Source organism: Oncorhynchus tshawytscha, linkage group LG06 (assembly GCF_018296145.1).
Source record: "Oncorhynchus tshawytscha isolate Ot180627B linkage group LG06, Otsh_v2.0, whole genome shotgun sequence".
Lineage (NCBI taxonomy): Eukaryota > Metazoa > Chordata > Actinopteri > Salmoniformes > Salmonidae > Oncorhynchus > Oncorhynchus tshawytscha.
The window spans coordinates 18351996-18377819 of NC_056434.1; the positions used below are offsets into that span (position 1 = coordinate 18351996).

Sequence of the window (25824 nt, forward strand, 5' to 3'; positions counted from 1 at the left end):
TTTATATTTAGTAATAAAGCTGAAAAAAACTACATTTTTTTGCCCCTCAGAAGAGTGGGGGTTAATAATAAAAAATATAAAAAATGTTTAAAGTTATATTTGTGAATTTATATTTTAGTAATTTAGCAGACCTAATACATACATATGATTTGGTGATTCATATACACATGTTGAATCAGAATGGTAAAGTAGTGTGTTTGTTTCCTCACCCTTCAGTAGAGTTGTTGAGTTGAGTTTCAGCAGAATTGTTGAGATGTCCTGCATCTTTACTCTGCTGCTGGGCCTTAAGCAGGGTTGCGGCCCTCTGGGCTCCCTCCTCACCCTCGTACTCCCTCAGGTCTTTTACATCCTTCATCTGCCCCGTCAGGACTTTCGCCACAAATGCCACTATATACTGTAGGGAGAGAGAGGGGGGATGGGGATCAGGGGTTAGAGGGGAGAGAGGTTTGATGTCACATATTCAGTCCAGTTTATTTTGAATGTATCAACCCCTGACAGAGGCATTAGACATATTAGGCTAATATAAATGGAAAAGACCAGGTAATAGTCATAAAACTGTCAAGACATGGTATTTACTTATTGGGAACACATATCTGTGAGTGGTTGCCCTCTCTGAATTAGATTAGTCTTGTTTAACCTAGAGTCTGACTAATGAGGAAGCTACAGTATGTTTGCACACCACTGTGAGATTTGTGACCTGCTGCAGACGGAGGTCCAACACTCACCAAAAACCAGTAGATATTCATGCAGAGGAGTGTCAAGAGGAGTGAGTTGAAGAAGAAGTAGAAGGGTATGTTTGGGACGGACTGGAGGCTGGACACACAGGTGGCGTACAGAACCTTCAGAGGGAACCAGTAGAGACGAAACCAAAACCTGCACAGAGGAACAGTGTTATTCAGACACTTTAGGGTAGAAAGATTACCATTGTCTAGGGTTTCAAACACCCTTGTTATCTCTCAGGACAGGTGTGTGTGTGTGTGTGTGTGTGTGTGTGTGTGTGTGTGTGTGTGTGTGTGTGTGTGTGTGTGTGTGTGTGTGTGGTGTGTGTGTTGTGTGTGTGTGTGTGTGTGTGTGTGTGTACCCAGGCATGCAGGCGTGTGTGCTTGTTAGTTTTGGGGAAGCTACTCTTAACATATAGTTACCAAGCAAGGGCTCTAGAGTGCAACCATTTTACTAGCATATGCGCCTAAATATTTTGCTATTGGACCTGGATTTCTTTATTTAGGAGTAGCGTGCACCTAGAAACAATTACCCAGATGATAATTATTGCAATGATTACTTCACTGTACAACAGCCCCTGAGTGTCATGGAGAATACACTGAGCGCAGATTCATGATTTCATGTTTGTACCATTACTACAAAGAAAACGTCTTGTTACTGCAAATATTTTTCATTGTGCTCCTCATCAAAAAACGTCAGTGTAGAGCCCTGCAATCTACCAATTAATTCACACTGGAAGACGTTACGTTAAAGTTACCCTTAAGAAAAATATAGTTGACTATTTTAAACTATTTTGAAAAAGCAATTCTGTGAAGGACATTTTATTTTGTACATCTTGTCTTTGGTGTCAACAATCCTTGGTTCCTGCCTGTGCCTGGTAAAGTTATGAGGGGACTATTTGGCAGAACACCCAGAATATGTTCTTTAAGTTAAGATAGGAGACGGTGCCAGACACATCCCGGAACCAACCCTATGAACTATGCCTATGTAACATGTCTGTAACCAGTATATAAGGGAACTAAATGGGACTGCCCCATTAGAGCGCCTGACAGACATTCGCTATGGTGCATCAAGTTTGTTGGAATCTCTCCAGTTAACTGTTAATAAACAACGATTCGTTTAAGATTGACTTCAACTGTCCCTGTATAAGAATTTCCACAACAACTTGGCATCACGAAAAAGATGATTGATTCTGCCTGTGGAGCTTTCCAGTGGGGGTCTGCAAGGAAAACCGTGGCGCATTTTATGAAGCATGAGGGAAATTCCCGCCTGACCAAAAGACGACGAGACCCGCCCAGACCAGACTCTTACTGTGAGCTCCCCAGGAGGAGACACATATTCTGTGAACAATTGAGGGATGGCAACTGATTTCAGGAAGTACATTTAAATGAATCTGTATAAAAACTCAAATCAATGAAAAATCAATGCAAGTAACGGATAAAAAGGTTCCCATAGCCTTATAGAGAGAAGGCTATTCAGTAGTCTTATGAGAAGACTAGAGTGAGGGCGTAACGGTACCATGGAAGGCCCCGCTGACAGCTGTCTTTTATTTGATTTGATTTATTTCACCTTTATTTAACCAGGTAGGCCAGTTGAGAACAAGTTCTCATTTACAACTGCGACCTGGCCAAAATAAAGTAAAGCAGTGCGACAAAAACAACAACACAGAGTTACACATAAACAAATGTACACAATTGAAAAAGTAGAATAATCTATGTACAGTGTGTGCAAATGTAGAAGAGTAGGGAGGTAAAGGCAATAAACAGGCCATAGAGGCAAAATAATTACAATTTAGCATTAACACTGGAGTGATAGATGTGCAGATGATGATGTGCAAGTAGAGATACTGGGGTGCAAAAGAGCAAGAGGGTAAGTAATAATATGGGGATGAGGTAGTTGGGTGTGCTATTTACAGATTGGCTGTGTACAGGTACAGTGATCGGTAAGCTGCTCTGACAGCTGATGCTTAAAGTTAGAGAGAAAGATATAAGACTCCAGCTTCAGTGATTTTTGCAATTCGTTCCAGTCATTGGCAGCAGAGAACTGGAAGGAAAGGCAGCCAAAGGAAGTGTTGCTATGGTGACCAGTGAGCTGAGATAAGGCAGGGCTTTACCTAGCGAAGACTTATAGATGACCTGGAGCCAGTCGGTTTCCTTCTGGTGTACTGGTAGGAAAATGGGCAAGACATAATGGACTGTAAAAAAAGACAGTGGCGGCTCAGGAGAAAGACATTTTCAAGGACCATCCACTTTGAACGTGCCATTTGGAGGACGAACTGAAACACCATCTGAAGAAGCAAATAGAGAAATGCGTGCCAGGAGGGAGGGGGTGGTCAACCGTGCCCGTAATTGATTTAGGCATATCCAAAATTGTTTATTTGGGGTATCAGGTTGATTGTGGAGGTCTGCACACTGCAAAATGTATATTCATTTAGGCTAAGAATGCATTGAGATACCAATCTGTCATTACCACAAATGGGGGCCGGAATGAAAAAAGTTCATGCTAGAAATATAAAATGAAGATACTCTATGTCAATGTAAATGTACTGTTTGCCAGTATCGGTGTGTGCTAAATTGAGGGTCTAAAATTAAAGTGATAGAACCAACGTGAAAGCTGTTCATTGACTACAGCTCAGCATTCAACACCATTGAGCCCAAAAAGCTCATCACTAAGCTAAGGACCCGGTGACTAAACACCTCCCTCTGCAACTGGATCCTGGACTTCCTGACGGGCCGCCCCCAGGTGGTAAGGGTAGGCAACAACACATCTGCCACGCTGATCCTCAACACTGGGGCCCCTCAGGGATGCGTGCTTAGTCCCCTCCTGTACACCCTGTTCACCCACGACTGCATGGCCAAGCACGACTCCAACACCATCATTAAGTTTGCTGACGACACAACAGCGGTAGGCCTGATCACCGACAACGATGAGACAGCCTATCGGGAGGAGGTCAGAGACTGCCAGGACAACAACTCTCTCTCTCTCTCTCTCTCTCTCTCTCTCTCTCTCTCTCTCTCTCTCTCTCTCTCTCTCTCTCTCACTCTCTCTCTCTCTCTCTCACTGTGAGCAAGACAAAGGAGCTGATCGTGGACTATAGGAAGAGGAGGTCCAAACAGGCCCTCATTAACATCGACCGGACTGAAGTGGAGTGGGTAGAGAGTTTCAAGTTCCTTGGTGTCCACATCACCAACAAACTATCATGGTCCAAACACACCAAGACAGTTGTGAAGAGGACACGAAAACACCTTTACCCCCTCAGTAGACTGAAAAGATTTGGAATGGGTCCCCAGATCCTCAAAAGGTTCTACAGCTGCACCATCGAGAGCATCCTAAATGGTTGCTTTACTGCCTGGTATGGCAACTGCTCAGCATCTGACCGTAAGGCGCTACAGAGGGTAGTGTACATCACTGGGGCCAAGCTTCCTGACATCCAGGACCTATATACTAGGAGCTGTCAGAGGAAGGCCCCAAAAATTGTCAAAGAGTCCAGTCACCCAAGTCATAGACTGTTCTCTCTGCTACCGCACGGCAAGTGGTACCGGTGAAACTGTTGTGAAATTGTTATAGCATGTGTTCTCTCTCTTCCCTGTGAAAGTCAATATGCATGTGCCCAAAAATTCAGAAATTTAAATTCCAAACTACAACATTTTCAGACAAGATAGAACTGCCAAAGGGGGCGGTGTTGCAATCTACTGCAAAGATAGCCTGCAGAGTTCTGTCCTACTATCCAGGTCTGTACCCAAACAATTTGAACTTCTACTTTTAAAAATCCACCTCTCTAAAAACAAGTCTCTCACCGTTGCCGCCTGCTATAGACCACCCTCTGCCCCCAGCTGTGCTCTGGACACCATATGTGAACTGATTGCCCCCCATCTATCTTCAGAGCTCGTGCTGCTAGGCAACCTAAACTGGAACATGCTTAACACCCCAGCCATCCTACATTCTAAACTTGATGCCCTCAATCTCACACAAATTATCAATGAACCTACCAGGTACCTCCCCAAAGCCTTAAACACAGGCACCCTCATAGATATCATCCTAACCAACTTCCCCTCTAAATACACCTCTGCTGTCTTCAACCAAGATCTCAGCGATCACTGCCTCATTGCCTGCATCCGTAATGGGTCAGCGGTCAAACGACCTCCACTCATCACTGTAAAACGCTCCCTGAAACACTTCAGCGAGCAGGCCTTTCTAATCGTCCTGGAAGGATATTGATCTCATCCCGTCAGTAGAGGATGCCTGGATATTTTTTTAAATGCCTTCCTAACCATCTTAAATAAACATGCCCCATTCAAGAAATTTAGAACCAGGAACAGATATAGCCCTTGGTTCTCCCCAGACCTGACTGCCCTTAACCAACACAAAAACATCCTATGGCGTTCTGCATTAGCATCGAACAGCCCCCGTGATATGCAGCTGTTCAGGGAAGCTAGAAACCATTATACACAGGCAGTTAGAAAAGCCAAGGCTAGCTTTTTCAAGCAGAAATTTACTTCCTGCAACACTAACTCAAAAAAGTTCTAGGACACTGTAAAGTCCATGGAGAATAAGAACACCTCCTCCCAGCTGCCCACTGCACTGAATATAGGAAACACTGTCACCACTGATAAATCCATCATAATTGAGAATTTCAATAAGCATTTTTCTACGGCTGGCCATGCTTTCCACCTGGCTACTCCTACCCCGGTCAACAGCACTGCACCCCCAACAGCAACTCGCCCAAGCCTTCCCCATTTCTCCTTCTCCCAAATCCATTCAGCTGATGTTCTGAAAGAGCTGCAAAATCTGGACCCCTACAAATCAGCCGGGCTAGACAATCTGGACCCTTTCTTTTTAAATTATCTGCCGAAATTGTTGCCACCTATTACTAGCCTGTTCAACCTCTCTTTCGTGTCGTCTGAGATTCCCAAAGATTGGAAAGCAGCTGCAGTCATCCCCCTCTTCAAAGGGGGACACTCTTGACCCAAACTGCTACAGACCTATATCTATCCTACCGTGCCTTTCTAAGGTCTTCGAAAGCCAAGTCAACAAACAGATTACCGACCATTTCGAATCTCACCATACCTTCTCTGCTATGCAATCTGGTTTCAGAGCTGGTCATGGGTGCACCTCAGCCACGCTCAAGGTCCTAAACGATATCTTAACCGCCATCGATAAGAAACATTACTGTGCAGCCGTATTCATTGATCTGGCCAAGGCTTTCGACTCTGTCAATCACCACATCCTCATCGGCAGACTCGACAGCCTTGGTTTCTCAAATGATTGCCTCGCCTGGTTCACCAACTACTTCTCTGATAGAGTTCAGTGTGTCAAATCGGAGGGTCTGCTGTCCGGACCTCTGGCAGTCTCTATGGGGGTGCCACAGGGTTCAATTCTTGGACCGACTCTCTTCTCTGTATACATCAATGAGGTGGCTCTTGCTGCTGGTGAGTCTCTGATCCACCTCTACGCAGACGACACCATTCTGTATACTTCCGGCCCTTCTTTGGACACTGTGTTAACAACCCTCCAGGCAAGCTTCAATGCCATACAACTCTCCTTCCGTGGCCTCCAATTGCTCTTAAATACAAGTAAAACTAAATGCATGCTCTTCAACCGATCGCTACCTGCACCTACCCGCCTGTCCAACATCACTACTCTGGACGGCTCTGACTTAGAATACGTGGACAACTACAAATACTTAGGTGTCTGGTTAGACTGTAAACTCTCCTTCCAGACCCATATCAAACATCTCCAATCCAAAGTTAAATCTAGAATTGGCTTCCTATTTCGCAACAAAGCATCCTTCACTCATGCTGCCAAACATACCCTTGTAAAACTGACCATCCTACCAGTCCTCGACTTTGGCGATGTCATTTACAAAATAGCCTCCAATACCCTACTCAACAAATTGGATGCAGTCTATCACAGTGCAATCCGTTTTATCACCAAAGCCCCATATACTACCCACCATTGCGACCTGTACGCTCTCGTTGGCTGGCCCTCGCTTCATACTCGTCGCCAAACCCACTGGCTCCATGTCATCTACAAGACCCTGCTAGGTAAAGTCCCCCTTATCTCAGCTCGCTGGTCACCATAGCATCTCCCACCTGTAGCACACGCTCCAGCAGGTATATCTCTCTAGTCACCCCCAAAACCAATTCTTTCTTTGGCCGCCTCTCCTTCCAGTTCTCTGCTGCCAATGACTGGAACGAACTACAAAAATCTCTGAAACTGGAAACACTTATCTCCCTCACTAGCTTTAAGCACCAACTGTCAGAGCAGCTCACAGATTACTGCACCTGTACATAGCCCACCTATAATTTAGCCCAAACAACTACCTCTTTCCCAACTGTATTTAATTTTAATTTATTTATTTATTTTGCTCCTTTGCACCCCATTATTTTTATTTCTACTTTGCACATTCTTCCATTGCAAAACTACCATTCCAGTGTTTTACTTGCTATATTGTATTTACTTTGCCACCATGGCCTTTTTTTGCCTTTACCTCCCTTCTCACCTCATTTGCTCACATTGTATATAGACTTGTTTATACTGTATTATTGACTGTATGTTTGTTTTACTCCATGTGTAACTCTGTGTCGTTGTATCTGTCGAACTGCTTTGCTTTATCTTGGCCAGGTCGCAATTGTAAATGAGAACTTGTTCTCAACTTGCCTGCCTGGTCAAATTAAAAAAATTAAAAAGAAAGTTATGTGTAGTTCCAGTAGTTAGCTACACCACTAAATGGCAAAACAAGTAATTAACTACTGAAACATTACTTAGATTTGAAATTAGTTCAACTACCACCAAGCTACTGAAACATGTAGTTAAATCACTAGTTGAACTACATGTTGTACACTACTCCCCAACACTGGTGCTTGTCTGTGTGTGTCTTCTCTCTCCTCACCAGGTGATGCTGAAGCTGACAGAGCCCATGTTGGACAGGATGTCGTTGATGAGGTAGTAGCCCCCTCCACGGGTCTTGAAGTATACATTGAGCTTGGTGAACTCCAGCTGGATGTCATTGATGTCGTGGAGGAACAACACCAGCAACCCAATGTTGTGGAATCTGAGAGGAGAGAGCAGTGGGGAGCACAGTGTCAGTACACAAACAATATTAGCCGAGGACATAGCTGTGCTGTTATCTGGATGGTGCAATGTGAAAGCCAAGGGGTTAGTCTTAGTCAATGACACGGATTGACTTTGAAACAAATATTGTTTAAAGCAAGAGAACAGTCATCAAATAACACCGTTTTTTTTTCAACATCAAATAACCTAGATCCTTTTTACACTATGACAAATCAGCATTCTGCATTCTTAGAAAAAAGGGTAAAAAAAGTTTTTGACCTGTCCCCATAGGAGAACACTTTTTGGTTCCATTTAAAAACCCTTTTTGGTTCTAGGTAGAACCATTTTCCTGAAAGGGTTCTACATGGAACTCAAAACTGTTCCTCTTGTAACCAAAAGTGTTCTATCTGGAACCCACAAGGGTTCTTCAAAGGGTTCTCCTATGGGGCCCAATATTGTTTTCTAAGAGTGTGATTCGACAACTCGACAAAAGCATCTACAACTATCGTTTACAACTATTGCTAAGAGGATATGTTGCCAATATTTCATCAATGTCCCTGAAAGGCAATAGATTACAAAGCATCACATTGCGATAGTGGTTTCCAAACCTGGGGCCACCAGACAGGCAGGGAGTGGTCAGCTACCTGAAAGCGTAGGAGAAGGTGATGAGGGCCAGGGTGATGACGTGGTGCACCACCATGACGGTAGAATCCTTCCTCCAGGCATCCATGTAGACCGTGGCATAGATGGAGTGTCCGTAGAAGCTGCCCTGGATCAGGTAGGCGATGGCGATGTCCGTGGGCACTGTCATGCCACGCTTCCATTCTGGGAGAGGGAGAAGACAGAGAGAGAGGCTAAGGATTAGAGGAGCGGCCTGGGGGATATTCCACAGGAGAAAGGCAAACACATGCTGGCATACACACACGCACATGCACGTACACACAAACATGCCTACTGGAACATACACACATGCAAACACATATGCACCCTGGCATAGACACAACAAACATGCTCGCTGACACACACATACGCACGCACATACAGTACATACTCATTCAAGGGTTTTTCTTTATTTGTAAAAAATTTTACATTGTAGAATATTAGTGAAGACATCAAAACTATTTAAAAAACACATTTCGAATCATGTAGTAACTAAAAAGTGTTAAACAAATCAAAATATATTTCAAATTTGAGATTCTTCAAAGTAGCCACCTTTGCCTTGACGACAGCTTTTCACACTCTTGGCATTCTCTCAACCAGCTTCATGAGGTAGTCAACTGGAATGCATTTCAACTAAGGTGTGCCTTGTTAAAAGTTCATTTGTAGAATTTCTTTCCTTCTTAATGCATTTGGGCCAATCAGTTGTGTTGTGACAAGGTAGGGGTGGTATACAGAAGATAGCCCTATTTAGCAAGAACAGCTCAAATAAGCAAAGAGAAATGACAGTCCATCATTACTTTAAGACATGAAGGTCAGTCAATCCTTTGAATGTTTCTTCTGATCCAGTCGCAAAAGCCATCAAGTGCTATGATGAAACTAGCTTTCATGAGGACCGCCAAAGAGCAAGAGTTACCTCTGCGGCAGAAAAGTTCATTAGAGTTACCAGACTCAGAAATCGGCAATTAACTGCACCTCAGATTGCACCTCACAGAGTTCAAGTAACAGACACATCTCAACAACAACTGTTCAAAAGAGAATGCGTGAATCAGGCCTTTATGGTCGAATTGCTGCAAAGAAACCACTACTAAAGGACACCAATAAGAAGAAGAAACTTGCTTGGGCCAAGAAACACGAGCAATGGACATTCGACCGGTGGAAATCTGAAATTTTGGGTTCCAACCGCTGTGTCTTTGTGAGACGCAGAGTAGGTGAACTGGTGATTTCCACATGTGTGGTTCCCACCATGAAGCATGGAGGAAGTTGTGTGATGGTGCATTGCTGGTGACACTGTCAGTGATTTATTTAGAATTCAAGGCACACTTAACCAGCATGGCTACCACAGCATTCTACAGAGATACACCATCCCATCTGGTTTGCGCTTAGTTGGACTATCATTTTTTTTCAACAGGACAATGACCCAACACACTTCCAGGCTGTGTAAGGGCTATTTGACCAAGATGGACAGTAATGGAGTGCTGCATCAGATGACCTGTCCTCCACAATCCCCCAACCTCAACTGCAGAGTGAAGGAAAAGCAGCCAACAAGTGCTCAGCATATGTGGGAACTCATTCAAGACTGTTGCAAAAGCATTACAAATTGAGTGAGGGTATGCCGTTACCTTTCTTAACAGAAATGCCAAAAAGAATAACTATTGTTACTTTATATTTATTTTATAAATAAAAACAAAAAGTATCCAGATAATATAAAGCGTTCTATAACAATGCTTAACTCCATGCTTTGCTAGAAACAAGCTTTAAAATGCCCACAAAAGACGCAACTGATGCATATTGGTATGTGTTGATTAGTCTATATGACATTCTCAAGCTGAGCTGCATCCTTCAATATTTGAGGAGACAAAAAATGGACTTTGCTATTCTGTCCTTATTAATTGAGCCTTTCACAGAATATCTTTTGACCCAGGCAGCTTTTAGGGAAGCACTTCTATTGTTGGGTTAAGCAACAGACGAGTAGCCAGCAGTTGAAGCTTAAAATTTTATGCATTGTTCAAGCCTCTGTCTGGGTGGAAACATACACTAAATTACCAAAAGTATGTGGACACCTGCCCTTCGAAACATCTCATTCCAAAATCATGGCCATTAATATGGAGTTGGTCCCCCCTTTGCTCCTATAACAGCCTCTACTCTTATGGGAAGGCTTTCCACTAGATGTTGGAAAATTGCTGCGGGGCTTGCTTCCATTCAGCCACAAGAGCATTAGTGAGGTCGGGCACTGATGTTGGGCGATTAGGCCTGGCTCGCAGTCGACATTCCAATTCATCCCAAAGATGTTTGATAGGGTTGAGGTCAGGGCTCTGTGCAGGCCAGTCAAGTTCTTACACACCGATCTTGACAAACCATTTCTGCATGGACCTCGCTTTGTGCACGGGGGTATTGTCATGCTGAAACAGGAAAGGGCCTTCCCCAAACTGTTGCCACAAAGTTGGAAGCACACAATCATCTAGAATGTTATTGTATGCTGTAGCGTTAAGATTTCCCTTCACTGGAACCAAGGGGCCTAGCCCAAACCAATGCAAAACAGCCCCAGACCTTAATTCCTCCTCCTCCAAACTTTACAGTTGGCACTATGGATTGTGGCAGGTAGCGTTCCCCTGGCCAAACCCAGATTCGTCAGTCGGACTGCCAGATGAAGTGTGATTCATCACTCCAGAGAACGTGTTTCCACTGCTCCAGAGTCCAATGGCGGTGAGCTTTACCCCACTCCAGCCGACGCTTAGCATTGCGCATGGTGAGCTTAGGCTTGTGTACGGCTGCTCAGCTATGGAAACCCATTTCATGAAGCTTCCGAAGAACAGTTATTGTGCTGACGTTGCTTCCAGAGGCAGTTTTGAACTCAGTCGTGAGTGTTGCAACCGAGGACAGTATTTTTATAGTATTTTTATGCACTACACACTTCACCACTCAGCGGTTCCGTTCTGTGAGCTTGTGTGGCCTACCACTTTGCTCCTAGACGTTTCCACTTAATTAACAATAACAACAGCTAGAGTTGGCCATGGCCGCTCTAGCAGGTCAGAAACTTAAAGAACTGACTTGTTGGAAAGCTGGCATCTTATGACAGGGTGTTATGAATTTTATGTATAATGACTAAATGATGTATACATTTAAAGTAATGATAGGACTATATCTAAAATAATTCTACCCTGTCTCTGTATAATGATGAAGAATGTTTGTCCATAAGAAAGAGGGACTGTTAGCAGGCAAGGAACTGTGGCAGACAACTTGTGTCCACTGTGAAACTGATAACAGGGAAGGAAGTCTCCCCACCCAGGGAGGGGAGAAACCTTGGGCTTGTAGTAGATTGTATAACAGGTGGCAGGATGGGATAAGCAATGTATGAGTAGGAGAAGACTTGTGAACTATATTGTCATTGTCTGAGAGGAGGAGGGACATTTATGATGAAATGAGAGGTATATATGTAACCAATGTACCTGAGATGACAAGCAGAGCTCTCATAAATAAACGTTGCTGACTATTGTAGACTGGCCTCTGTCTGTTTCATTTCAACAAGAATCTTACAAATTCTTGGTTACAGACAGAGTAGTTTAATTGAAGTTCAGTTTATGTACATTGAGAACATAATTCTCGTAACACAGGGCCACGTTGAAAGTCACTGAGCTCTTCAGTAAGATCATTCTACTGTCAAAGTTTCTCTATGGAGATTGCAACAGGTGTGGCTGAAATAGCCAAATCCACAAATTTTAAGAGGCGTCCACATACTTTTGTATATACAGTATACTGTAACTTTTCAAAGTGCCATGCTTAGATTCATGAGGATGTCTTATATCGAATTATTTGCAAATAGCAAACGTTTAGTTGCAAACAATACACTGGTTTGCCATTGGAGAAATATGGTAAGAATGCCTATTTCTCTGTCCATTCTTCCCTGAAACTTATATTTTCATTATTCATCTTTCTTTTGAAACTTTTTCAGAGCAACATTTTCTCTTTATTGCTAGCTGTTTTTCAAAATCAACGCACAAAGAAATATAAAAAAACCTATTTAATAGAGACATTGGTGATTTTATCAGTAAAATCCGATTAAGATGTTATTGAAATTGAACTGATTATATAGCCAGGTGTGTAAAATTGTGTTTCAGTTGTAGTGTTGGCCTATAAATTAGTATTACAGCGCAAGACCCCTAGACTTTTTCCACATATTGTTACACTACAGCCTTATTCTAAAATGGGTTAAATTATATCAACACATAATACCCCATAATGACAAAGCAAAAACAGGTTTTTAGACATTTTTGCAAAAAAACTGACAAAAAAACAGAAATATCACATTTACATAAGTATTCAGTACTTTGTTGAAGCACCTTTGGCAGCGATTACAGCCTTGAGTCTTCTTGGGTATGACACTACAAGCCTGGCACACCTGTATTTGGGGAGTTTCTCCCATTCTTCTCTGCAGATCCTTTCAAGCTCTATCAGGTTGGATGGGGAGTGTCGCTGCACAGCTATTTTCACATCTCTCCAGAGATGTTCGATCGGGTTCAAGTCCGGGCTCTGGCTGGGCCACTCAAAGACATTCAGAGACTTTTCCAGAAGCCACTTCTGCATTGTCTTGGCTGCGTGCTGAGGGTTGTTGTCCTGTTCAAAGTTTAACCTTCGCCTCAGTCTGAGGTCCTGAGCGCTCTGGAGCAGGTTTTCATCAAAGATCTTTCTGTACTTTGCTCCCTTCATCTTTCCCTCGGTCCTGAGCATGCACCGACCAGCTGGCTGGAGTGCTTACGGACATATTCAATCTCTCTCAATCCCAGCCTGTAGTCCCCTCTTGCTTCAAGATGTCCACCATTGTTCCTGTACCAAAGAAAGCCAAAGGTAACTGAACTAAATGATTATTGCCCCATAGCACTCACGTCTGTCATCATGAAGTGCTTTGAGAGGCTAGTTAAGGATCATATCACCTGCACCTTCCCTGACACCCTAGACCTATTTAAATTTGTATACCGCCCCAATACATCCACAGACGATGCAATCACCATCGCACTAACCTATCCCATCTGGACAAGAGGAATACCTATGTAAGAATGCTGTTCATTGCCTATAGCTCAGCCTTCAACACCATAGTACCCTCCAAGCTCATCATTAAGCTTGGGGCCCTACGTCTGAACCCCGCCCTCTGTAACTGGGTCCTGGACTTCCTGACAGGCCGTCCCCAGGTGGTGAAGGCAGGAAACAAAACCTCCACTTCACTGATCCTCAACACTGGGGCCCTACAAGGGTGTGTTCTCGGCCCTCTCCTGTACTCCCTGTTCACCCACGACTGCATGGTCATGCACGCCTCCAACTCTATCATCAAGTTTGCAGATGACACTACAGTGGTGGGCTTGATTACAAACAACAACGATACAGCCTACAAGGAGGAGGTGAGGGCCCTCGGGGTATGATGTCAGGAAAATAACCTCTCACTCAATGTCAGCAAAACAAATTAGATGATTGTGGACTTCAGGAAACAACAAAGGGAGCACCCCCCTATCCACATCGATGGGACAGCAGTGGAGAATGTGCGAAAGTTATAAGTTCCTCGGTGTACACATCACGGGCAAACTAAAATGGACCACCCATACAGACAGCTTGGTGAAGAAGGAGGCTGAAAAAATGTGGCATGTCACCAAAAACTCTCACTGAATTTTACAGGTGCACAATTGAGAGCATCCTGTCGGGCTGTATCACTGCCTGTTACGGCAACTGCACCGCCCACAACCGCAGGTCTCTCCAGAGGTAAGGGCTGATATCAAGGTTTTACTGCTAACCTACAAAGCATTACATAGGCTTGCTCCTACCTATCTTTCCGATTTGGTCCTGCCGTACATGCCTACACGTATGCTACGGTCACAAGACGCAAGCCTCCTAATTGTCCCTAGAATTTCTAAGCAAAACAGCTGGAGGCGGGGCTTTCTCCTATAGAGTTCCATTTATATGGAATGGTCTGCCTACCCATGTGACGCAGACTCTGTCTCAACCTTTACAAACTTGTTATGGCTGCAATCCCACTAACGGGATAAGTGTAATCAACAACCGCTGAATAGCATAGTGCTACATTCAATAAATATTACTACAAATATTTATATTCATGAAATCACAAGTGCAATATAGGAAAACACAGCTTAGCCTTTTGTTAATTCACCTGTCGTGTCAGATTTTGAAATTATGCTTTACAGCGAAAGCAATCCAAGCGTTTGTGTAAATTTATCGATCGCACGACAAAACATTAAGTACACTTAGCATCAGGAAGCTTGGTCACGAAAATCAGAAAAGCAATCAAATTAATCGTTTACCTTTGATGATCTTTGGATGTTTTCAATCACGAGACTCCCAGTTACACAACAAATGTCCCTTTTCTTCCATAAAGGTTATTTTTATATCCAAAATACCTCCGTTTGTTTGTCGAGTTATGTTCAGAAATCCACTGGAAAGAGCGGTCACGACAACACAGAAGAAAATTCCAAATAGTTTCCATAATGTCCACAGAAACATGTCAAATGTTTTTTATAATCAATCCTCAGGTTGTTTTAAAAATATATAATCGATAATATATCAACCACAAATGTCTTTCACAGTAGGAGAGGGAAAAGCAATACCTATCCAAACTCTGTTGTGCGAGCAAAACTCATGTGACCACTTGACGCGATGTTATCGTTCTGGCTCATTTTTCAAAATAAAAGCCTGAAACTATGTCTGAAGACTGTTGACACCTTGAGGAAGCGATAGGAAAAGGAATCTGGTTCATATCCCTTTAAATCCAGCAAAGGGAGGCTATGGAACATGAAGTTTTCAAAATAGAAGCCGCTTCCTGTTTTGATTTTCCTCAGGGTTTTGCCTGCAATATCAGTTCTGTTATACTCACAGACAATATTTTGACAGTTTTGACAGTGTTTTCTATACAATACTAATAATAATATGCATATATTAGCAACTGAGACTGAGGAGCTGGCCGTTTACAATGGGCACCTTTTCATCCAAGCTACTCAATACTGCCCCTGCAGCCATATGAAGTTAAGTCTTTACTGAAGACTCATCTCTTCAGTGGGTCATATGATTGAGAGTAGTCTGGCCCAGGAGTGTGAAGGTGAACGGAAAGGCTCTGGAGCAACGAACCGCCCTTGCTGTCTCTGCCAGGCCGGTTCCCCTCTCTCCACTGGGATTCTCTGCCTCTAACCCGATTACAGGGGATGAGTCACTGGCTTACTGGTGCTCTTCCATGCTGTCCCTAGGAGGGGTGCGTCACTTGAGTGGGTTGAGTCACTGATGTGATCTTCCTGTCTGGGTTGGCGCCCCCCCTTGGGTTGTGCCGTGGCAGAGATCTTTGTGGGCTATACTCGGCCTTGTCTGAGGATGGTAAGTTGATGGTTGAAGATATCCCTCTAGTGGTGTGGGGGCTGTGCTTTGGCAAAGTGGGTGGGGTTATATCCTGCCTGTTTGGCCCTGTCCAGGGGTATCATCGGATGGGGCCACAGTGTCTCCTGACCCCTCCTGTCTCATCCTCCAGTATTTATGCTGCAGTAGTTTATGTGTCGGGGGGCTAGGGTCAGTCTGTTATATCTGGAGTACTTCTCCTGTCTTATCCGGTGTCCTGTGTCAATTTAAGTATGCTCTCTCTAATTCTCTCTTTCTTTCTCTCTCTCGGAGGACCTGAGCCTGAGGACCATGCCTCAGGACTACCTGGCAGGATGACTCCTTGCTGTCCCCAGACCACCTGGCCGTGCTTCTGCTCCAGTTTCAACTGTTCTGCCTGCGGCTATGGAACCCTGACCTGTTCACCGGACGTGCTACCTGTCCCAGAACTGCTGTTTTCAACTCTCTAGAAAAAGCAGGAGCGGTAGAGATACTCTTAATGATCGGCTATGAAAAGCCAACTGACATTTACTCCTGAGGTGCTGACTTGTTGCACCCTCGACAACTACTGTGATTATTATTATTTTCTATGCTGGTCATTTATGAACATTTGAACATCTTGGCCATGTTCTGTTATAATCCCTACCTGGCACAGCCAGAAAAGGACTGGCCACCCCTCATAGCCTGGTTCCTCTCTAGGTTTCTTCCGAGGTTCTGGCCTTTCTAGGAAGTTTTTCCTAGCCTCCGTGCTTCTACACCTGCATGGGTTTCTGTACAGCACTTTGAGATATCAGCTGATGTAAGAAGGGCTATATAAATACATTTGATTTGATTTGGTGCAGTCTGCACAACTCACCACCGGGGGCAAACTACCTGCCCTCCAGGACACCTACAACACCCGATGTCGCAGGAAGACAAAAAGATCATCAAGGACAATAACCGCCCGAGCCACTACCTGTTCACCCCGATACCATCCAGAAGGCGAGGTCAGTACAGGTGCATTAGAGCTGGGACAGAGAGATTGAAAAACAGCTTCTATCTCAAGGCCAACAGATTGTTAAACAGCCACCACTAGGACAGAGAGGCGGCTGCCTACCTACAGACTTGATATCATTGGCCACTGTAATAAATGGAACACTAGTCACTTTAATAATGTCACTTTAAGAATGTTTACATATCTCACACTACTCATCTCATATGTATATACTGTATACTGTATCATTCACTATCTATTCTTTACTATTTATTGCATCTTAGCCGCTCTGTCACTGTTCATCCATATATTTTATACTTACATATTCTCATTCCATTCCTTTACTAGATTTTGTGTATTGGTGTTGTTGTGGAATTTGTTAGATATTACCTGTTAGATACTGCTGCACTGTCAGATCTAGAAGCATAAGCATTTCACTACACTGGCAATAACATCTGCTAACCATGTGTATGTGACCAATAAAATGTGATTTGAGGGGCCCCACAGGGGTGTGTGCTCAGCCCTCTCCTGTACTCCCTGCTCACCCGTGCCCATGCACGCCTTCAACTCAATCATCAAGTTTGCAGACGACACAACAGCAGTAGGCCTGATACCAACAATGACGAGACAGCCTACAGGGAGGAGGTGAGGGCCCTGGCGGAGTGGTTCCAGGAAAATAACCTCTCCCTCAACGTCAACAAAATGAAGTAGCTGATAATGGACTTCAGGAGACAGCAGAGGGATCACGCCCTTATCCACGTAGATGGGACAGCAGTGGAGAAGGTGAAAAGCTTCAAGTTCTTTGGAGTACACATGAGGAAAAATCTGAAATGGTCCACCTACACAGATAGTGTTGTGACGAAGACGCATCGGCGCCTCTTGAACCTCAGGAGGCTGAAGAAATTTGTCTTGGCCCCTAAGATCCTCACAAATGCACAACTGAGAGCATCCTGTCAGGTTGTATCACTGCCTGGTACAGCAACTGCACCGCCCGCAACCGCAGGGCTCTCCAGAGAGTGGTGCGGTCTGCCCAATGCATCACCGGGGGCACACTGCCTGCCCTTCAGGACACCTACATCACCCGATGTCACAGGAAGGCCAAAAAGATCATCAAGAACATCAACCACCCCAGCCACAGCCTGTTCACACCACTATCATCCAGAAGGCAAGGTCAGGGCAGGTGCATCAAAGCTGGGACCGAGAGCCTGAAAAACAGCTTCTATCTCAAGGCCATCAGACTGTTGAATAGCTATCACTGGCCGGCTACTACCTGGTTACTCAATTCTGCACCTTAGAGGCTGCTGCCCAATGTACATATTCATGGTATCACTGGTCACTTTAATAATGGAACACAAGTCACTTTAGTAGTTTTTACATACTGCTTTACTCATTTCATATTCATATCGGGGTGGCAGGTAGCCTAGTGGTTAGAGCGTTGGGCCAGTAACCGAAAGGTTGCTAGATTTAATCCCCAAGCTGACAAGGTAAAAATCTGTCGTTCTGCCCCTGAACAATTTACTGACTTTATTGTCCCCATGGGGAAATTTTGTTGCAGTGTCATGTACAAGTTTAAAGTGGCGTTTAAATACAAAACAAAATGGACAATACAACTTTCATAACAGTTACATACCAATAAAACATAATAAAAAATGTAAAAGACTAGCCTGCTGGCCTTAATGAGTCGATAGGAACATTAGCCCAAGCTATTTAGGAGGGATATCACAAAGGCACAAATAGGCACAAATGATTGTCTAGTTCTGTTTTTCCTGCTGAGGGGTGCTCTACATCTGCGCCCAGAGGGGAGTAGTTCAAAGTCTGGGTACAGTGGGTGGCTTGGGTCTAAAATGATTTTGTGAGCCTTGTGGAGGGCCCTGACCTTAAAGATCACATCCAGGCCTGTCTGTTTGACTCCAAGTACCTTGCTTACTGTGGTGATTATAGTGTCTTAACACTTAGTACTTATTTATATAATAAGAAAGACTCTGAAGACAAGCAATTGAACTGGAGCTTCACATTTACTCAAGTGAGTTAGTACCAGAATAACATAGAACAACACTGCGCATGACCAAGGGTGCTCCATCCTTAAAGGGGACATCAGTAATTAACAGAACATAACAGTGATAATCCTTCTCAGCATATTTCTCTAGCTGACAGTGGCATTGCCAAACCAACAAACAATACAAGAAGTTAAAATACTCTCAATGAAAGATTTGTAAAACAGAGTCAGTATAGTAGTCTACATTAAAAGATCCCATCTTTTTGAGAAAGTACAGTCTCTGTTGGCTCTTTTTGTAGATCAGGTCTGTACATTTACTCCACTGAGGCTTAATTGTCCAAGAGGCCACCCAGGTATTTGTATTCCTCTACAATCTCTATATTCTGACCTATGATAGATGTTGCAGAGGTAGGTGTTGTACACTTCCTGAAGTCTATGCAAGGCAGTTAACCCACTGTTCCTAGGCCGTCATTGTAAGTAAGAATTTGTTCTTAACTGATTTGCCTAGTTAAATAAATATTCAATTAAAAACCATTTAAAAAATAATAATATGTATATACTGTATTCTACTGTATTGTAGTCAATGCCACTCCGACATTGCTGGTCCTAATATTTATACATTTCGTAATTTCATTCTTTAATATTAGATTTGTGTGTATTGTTGTGAATTGTTAGAAACTACTGCACTGTTGGAGCAAGGAACACAAGCATTTCGCTACACCAGCAATAACATCTGCTAAATATGTATGGGTTTCCATGGTGGTATAGCCGCACACAAGCCTAAGATCACCATGCGCAATGCCAAGCTTTGGCTGGTGTGGTGTAAAGCTTGCCTCCATTGGATTCTAGAGCAGTGGAAGCGCGTTCTCTGGAGTGATGAATCATGTTTCACCATCTGATAATCTGAAGGAAAAATCAGGGTTTGGTAGATGCCAGGAGAACGCTACCTGTCCCAATGCATAGTGCCAACTGTAAAGTTTGGTGGAGGAGGAATAATGGTCTGGGGCTGTTTTGCATTGGTTTGGGCTAGGCCCCTTGGTTCCAGTGAAGGGAAATCTTAACGCTACAGCATACAATGACATTCTAGACGATTCTGTGCTTCCAACTTTGTGGCAACAGTTTGGGGAAGGCCCTTTCCTGTTTCAGCATGACAATACCCCCATGCACAAAGCTAGGTCCATACAGAAATGGTTTGTCGAGATCGATGTGGAAGAACTTGACTGGCCTGCACAGAGCCCTGACATCAACCCCATCGAACACCTTTGGGATGAATTGGAACACAGCAAAGGGGGATAAAATCCATATTAATTCCCATGATTTTGGAATGAAATAATTGACAAGCAGGTGTCCACATACTTTTGGCCATGTAGTGTAGCACTCTAAGGTCTGTCGTTGAATGACATAAGAGAAAAACTGCCCATTTACTACCAAATTTTGAAAATTGTGCATTATTCAATTACAACTCTCAACAGCAGTTGAATTCCCGATTGAGTTCCACTGCTGACTATTTTAGGTCTACGTATCACTTGACAATAATTGTGCAGCTTTTAAAAATTTGTATGGCTTACCATAGAATACGGAGGGCGGGTCGTGGAAGAAGGTGTAGTTGGTGAAGAAGAGCAGGTAGGTGCTGTACGACCAGGACATGGTGTAGAAGACCAGCTTCCACGAGCTCTCTGGCATCTTGGCAGAATCTTTGGGCTGGAGACTACACCATTGTGCAAACGGCTGCAACACAAATCACAGGATATTGTTTATTGTTCAAAACTCAGCTGGGGAAACTCTGCTTTCAGATTGTTTCGAAACTCAATGGAATGTTAAGTATGCAGTGCTCAAGATGGCGTAGCAGTCAGACGTCTTTATCTTTGTCTTGTCTCGTCCCATGTATATATCTTTTTATATCTTTTTCTTCGCATTCTTTAATATTTTTCCTAAACCTCAAATTCAAAATACTCTCCTGCAACCTGCCTCACCCAATGTGGTTTCTATTTATCTCCAAACTGGAATACCTCAACTGAAGCTATCTAGCTATATAGCTACCAGCTATCAGTCAGCTAACCACTGCTAGCGGTCATCAGCTAACCTTTAGAAAGCTCTCGCCAGTTCGTACAATGCGTTTCAAACCAGAGCATACAGGACCTATTTTTCTCTCCATATCCACGGATTCCTACCGCAAACGCTGAACATTTTCACCTGGATCATCACAGCTAGCTAACCACAACCCGGGTTGACTACTCCTGGCTAACGTTTCCGTCCCGGAGCTAGCACCAACTAGCATGGAGCTTGCCCATGCTAGACCCATCTCCCGGCTAGGGCTCGTGGGCTACTCCTGAAGCCCACTCCTCGGCTACAATATCCGAACCCCTTCTACCGCCGGTACGGGGCACGGAACCCCGCCGATCCTTCACGACTGGAATACTGACATAATCTGCCCAAGGATCCCAACAGGCCCCTCTGGCGCAACGTCCCCTGAAGGCCCATTCTGCTAACAGCGGCCTGCTAGCTATCTAGAGCGCCTGAACAGGCAGTTAACCCACTGTTTCTAGGCCATCATTGAAAATAAGAATTTGTTCTTAACTGACTTGCCTAGTTAAATAAAGGTTCAAAAATACAAAAAAAATAGTACTGTTAGCTGATCCATCAGCCAGTTTCTTGAGCCACTATACCCATTTTGCCAATTTGACTTGGACACCTCTGCTATTTGGAACCCTACTAATTCCACGACTGGTCTATCGACATCACGGCAAGAGGAGGCAAAAACAGACTTTTCCCCCATCCCAACGTCCATCTAAGGCTTTATGCTAGCTTGCTAGCCCCGGCCTGCTAACTGTCAACCACCCACTGGACCCATACGATCACTTGGCTACGCATGCCTCTCCCTAATATCAATATGCCTTGTCCATTACTGTCTTGGTTAGTGATTACTGTCTTATTTCACTGTAGAGTCTCTAGCCCTGCTCAATATGCCTTAACCAACCATGTTGTTCCACCTCCCACATATGCGATGACATCACCTGGTTTAAACGTCTCTAGAGACTATATCTCTCTCATCATTACTCAATGCCTAGGTTTACCTACAATGTACTCTATTCCTACCATACCTTTGTCTGTACATTATGCCTTGAATCTATGCTATCGTGCACAGAAACCTGCTCCCTTTACTCTCTGTCCCGAACGTGCTAGACGGCCAGTTATTATAGCCTTTAGCCGTACCCTTATCCTACTTCTCCTCTGTTCCTCTGGTGATGTAGAGGTTAATCCAGGACCTGCAGTGCCTAGCTCCACTCCTACTCCCCAGGTGCTCTCATTTGTTGACTTCTGTAACCGTAAAAGCCTTGGTTTCATGCATGTTAACATTAGAAGCTTACTCCCTACGTTTGCTTTATTCACTGCTTTAGCACATTCTACCAACCCGGATGTCTTAGCCGTGTCTGAATCCTGGCTCAGGAAAACCACCAAAAACCCTGAAATTTACATCCCTAACTATAACATTTTCCGCCAATATAGAACTGCCAAAGGGGGAGGTGTTGCAATCTACTGCAGAGATAGCCTGCAGAGTTCTATCTTACTTTCCAGTTCTGTACCAAAACAATTTTTTTTTTTTTACTTCTAAAAATTAACCTTTCCAGAAACAAGTCTCTCACCGTTGCCGCTTGCTATAGACCACCCTCTGTCCACAGCTGTGCCCTGGACACCATATGTGAATTGATTGCCCCCCATCTATCTGCCTAGAAGGCCAGCATCCTGGAGTCACCTCTTCACTGTTGACATTGGGCGGCAGGGTAGCCTAGTGGTTAGAGCGTTTGACTAGTAGCCGGAAGGTTGTAGCCCACTGTTCCTAGGCCGTCATTGAAAATAAGAATTTGTTCTTAACTGACTTGCCTAGTAAAATAAAGGTTAAATAAAAAAATAAAAAAATTGAGACTGGTGTTTTGCGGGTACTATTTATTGAAGCTGCCAGTTGAGGACTTGTGAGGCATCTGTTTCTCAAACTAGACACTCTAATGTACTTGTCCTCTTGCTCAGTTGTGCATTGGGGCCTCCCACTCCTCTTTCTATTCTGGTTAGAGCCAGTTTGCTCTGTTCTGTGAAGGGAGTAGTAAGTGATATCTATGTGATATCTAGAACCTAAAAGGGTTCTTCAGCTGTCCCATAGGAGAACCCTTTGAAGAACCCTTTTTAGTTCCAGGTATAACCATTTTGGGTTCCATGTAAAACCCTTTCCACAGAGGGTTCTACCTGTAACCAAAAAAGGGTTCTCCTATGGGTACAGCCGAAGAACCATTTTGGAACCCTTTTTTCTAAGAGTGTATGTTTATGGGTCACCTCTTCCACAGGCCCTGGATGATAAATGGGCTTCTCGGTCCACTAAAGGCCATACCAGGTCAACGAGGACCAAGAAACAAAGCTTCTGCTGTGCCTGGCAAAAGAAACTACTAAACCTATATGGCCAACAGATATGTCTTCTAGATTCGACCTACAAGACCTGCTGGTACTCTGTGCCACTGTTTTTCTGTGTGTCCGAATCAATGTTTGTTATGCAGTTGCCGGGGCCTTTGTCACACAGAAAGAGATGACATCAGTCGCAAGAGAGGCCATCAGTGTGTTCAAGGACTGGAACTCGGACTGGGATCCAAGGTACACAGAGCTGAACGTGAAGTGCTCGTCATCTTAAAGAAAATACAATTAATCCACCAAAACTGCGACACCGACCCCGCGGGATGGCGGAGCATGTCACCAACCAAATAGAGAAGGCCAGCACAATCAGGGCGGAGGACTTCACCAAAGTAGGTGAGGGGTTGTTCAAAGTGAGGAGCCAGACTGACCCTACAAGCTGGTACTCTGTAAACTTCGGGAACAATTGCATAGTGCCCTGTTGCACATGAAGGGACTGGGAGAGGCCCAAGCTTCCTTGTACGCATTTCTGTGCTGTTTTTAGTTGAAGGGTGGGGTTGGGATCAGCTGGAGAACATCTATTCAACTATAACATCAATTCCCTGTTGAATCTCCATTATGCCACTTTTAGCCAACAACTGCACAACTCCACATCTGAGCAGCATGGTGATGCGGATGAAGAAGCTTTCCGTCCATACGGAGGTCCATCTGGAAGAGGACAGAATAGGACCTCTGGGAAGGTGTTGCGGAGGCAATGTGCAGATTATCTTAAAGAGATCACATACCTCACTTATCATCTCCAAGATGAAGAGCTCATGACTAACCTGTCTTCATCTCTGCAGAGCCTACTGCAGAAAAAGGCACATGTTCCACAGGATAAAGGCCTCACACTGTCTTTTTCTCCAAGGAAGAGAAAAGCTGAGAAGGCCATGGACACCCTACCAACCAAGAGAGCAGGCAGGGTAACTGAGAGCCAAACTGAGTGTGGAGTGAGATACCTTGTTGGCAGGGAGTCTAGGGTGGAAGGGAGGAGGACAGTGTGCGGGTCGTTCCACCAATTGAGTACCTTTTGAGCAGTCACTTTTATTTCAGCTAATTTTAACATTCTGTCAAAAAGAATTCAACTTGTTAACATGTTATCTCATCTCAAAATGTTAAATAAGTTAAATAAATAAATTACTATAGTAAGTGCCAAATAAAGTAACAGGGTTGAATTTTATCTTAAATCAGACGGAAATTTAGCCAATTTCAGAATGAGACATTTCTGTTGCATTTCTATGAAACTGTGTACATTTAAAAAATCTAAAACCAAGATGTGTCAATTTGTTTGTCTACAAGCCATCTTAATTAAACACAATGCAGCTTTTGGAGTAAACCTATTTTGGGTTAAGACAAGTAACTAAGGGCAAAAATCATTATAACCTTGCAAGCTGAGTTTGAATAAGGCATCCAATTTCCACTTTGCATTTAGAACGTTTGGTTTTATTTCAGCTAATAAATAACCAAATAATTGACAGATCACTTGATAAAATAAATGCATGTCTCTCGTCTTCCCCTGCAAGCCGGTGGGCATAAGTGTCATCACACGCCCTCGTCTGATTGGTCGTTTCCCACAAACTGCAAGCTGGCATACGTGTCACCACACTCCCTCATCTGACTGGTCGAGAATGTGGGCCTTATGACTTTGTAGCTGTGGTAACTAGTGATAAACCAGGCCCTCCACAAGGACAGAGGAGCCTCTGGGCTCACAGACGATCCGTCGGCTGGCATGCAAGATGAGAAACCAAACCCTGACTCCTTATCTTTCCTCGTGACAGAGGAGCTGTACCTCTCATTGCGACCGGCCGGCCCACACCAAACACGCCTCAGATAGGATATCCACTGCATGCCTCAGACCTCCTCCATGTCCGTCCCCTCTGACCCCCCTGCCTACAACGTTTATTTATAGAAGCCAGCTGTCAGCGCAATGCCCCCCCCACCATACAATAAAGGCATGTATAGATCTGACAACATATGAGATGTAATGCCCATGTAATACATAAGTCATGCTCTGCATGGCAGACATATTTGGCGAGGACAGTATCTCTCCCATAAACAAATACCCATCAATCCTGGTTGTCCTTTCATATCAGTCCACACTTCAGTAATTTCCTAACTGGACTCTAAAATAATGGTTTCCTCTGGCCTTTTAGCTGATGCTGCCGAACAAGTGATCTCTCTTCAGGCACTCGTTCCTCTGCCCTGACCTCACGGCTAAACTGGCATCCAGTGGCTCTCTCTTCTGCTCCATTTCTCACAGGGCCACAAAGAAAAGAGAGACATGGTGAAAGAGAGAGGTATTTTGTATTTTTGGTTTGTATTAGGATCCCCATTAGCCGCTGCAAAAGCATCAGCTACTCTTCCTGGGGTCCACATGAAATGACATAATACATAGTACAGAACATTATTAGTCAAGGACTGAAATACATACATTTAAAAGGTCACACATAGCCTACATATCAGTACATCCACACAATATCTAGATATAATACATAGTACAGTACAAATTACAATACAAGATATATAAAATGGCTGTGTCTATTCACAGTCCCCTTTGTGAGATGTGAAGAAGGCAGAGCAACGCCCTGTCATGGACAGACCTCTTCCCATTTTAGCAACCATTGAGTCT

General features: G+C 43.9%; 1 protein-coding gene across 4 annotated transcripts in view; it reads right to left on the reverse strand.

Moving 5' to 3' along the window:
- The window catches only part of LOC112252178 (ceramide synthase 1), a 73593-nt gene that overhangs the window by 13127 nt on the left and 34642 nt on the right, over nt 1–25824 (reverse strand). For all 4 annotated transcript variants that reach the window (XM_024423192.2, XM_042323045.1, XM_042323046.1 and 1 more), the window contains 5 exons: nt 20330–20489; nt 8418–8598; nt 7613–7774; nt 726–873; nt 210–394 (listed from right to left, as the gene is read on the reverse strand). In XM_024423192.2, coding sequence (XP_024278960.1) covers nt 210–394; nt 726–873; nt 7613–7774; nt 8418–8598; nt 20330–20489 — 836 coding nt within the window. The remainder of the gene's footprint in view (nt 1–209; nt 395–725; nt 874–7612; nt 7775–8417; nt 8599–20329; nt 20490–25824) is intronic.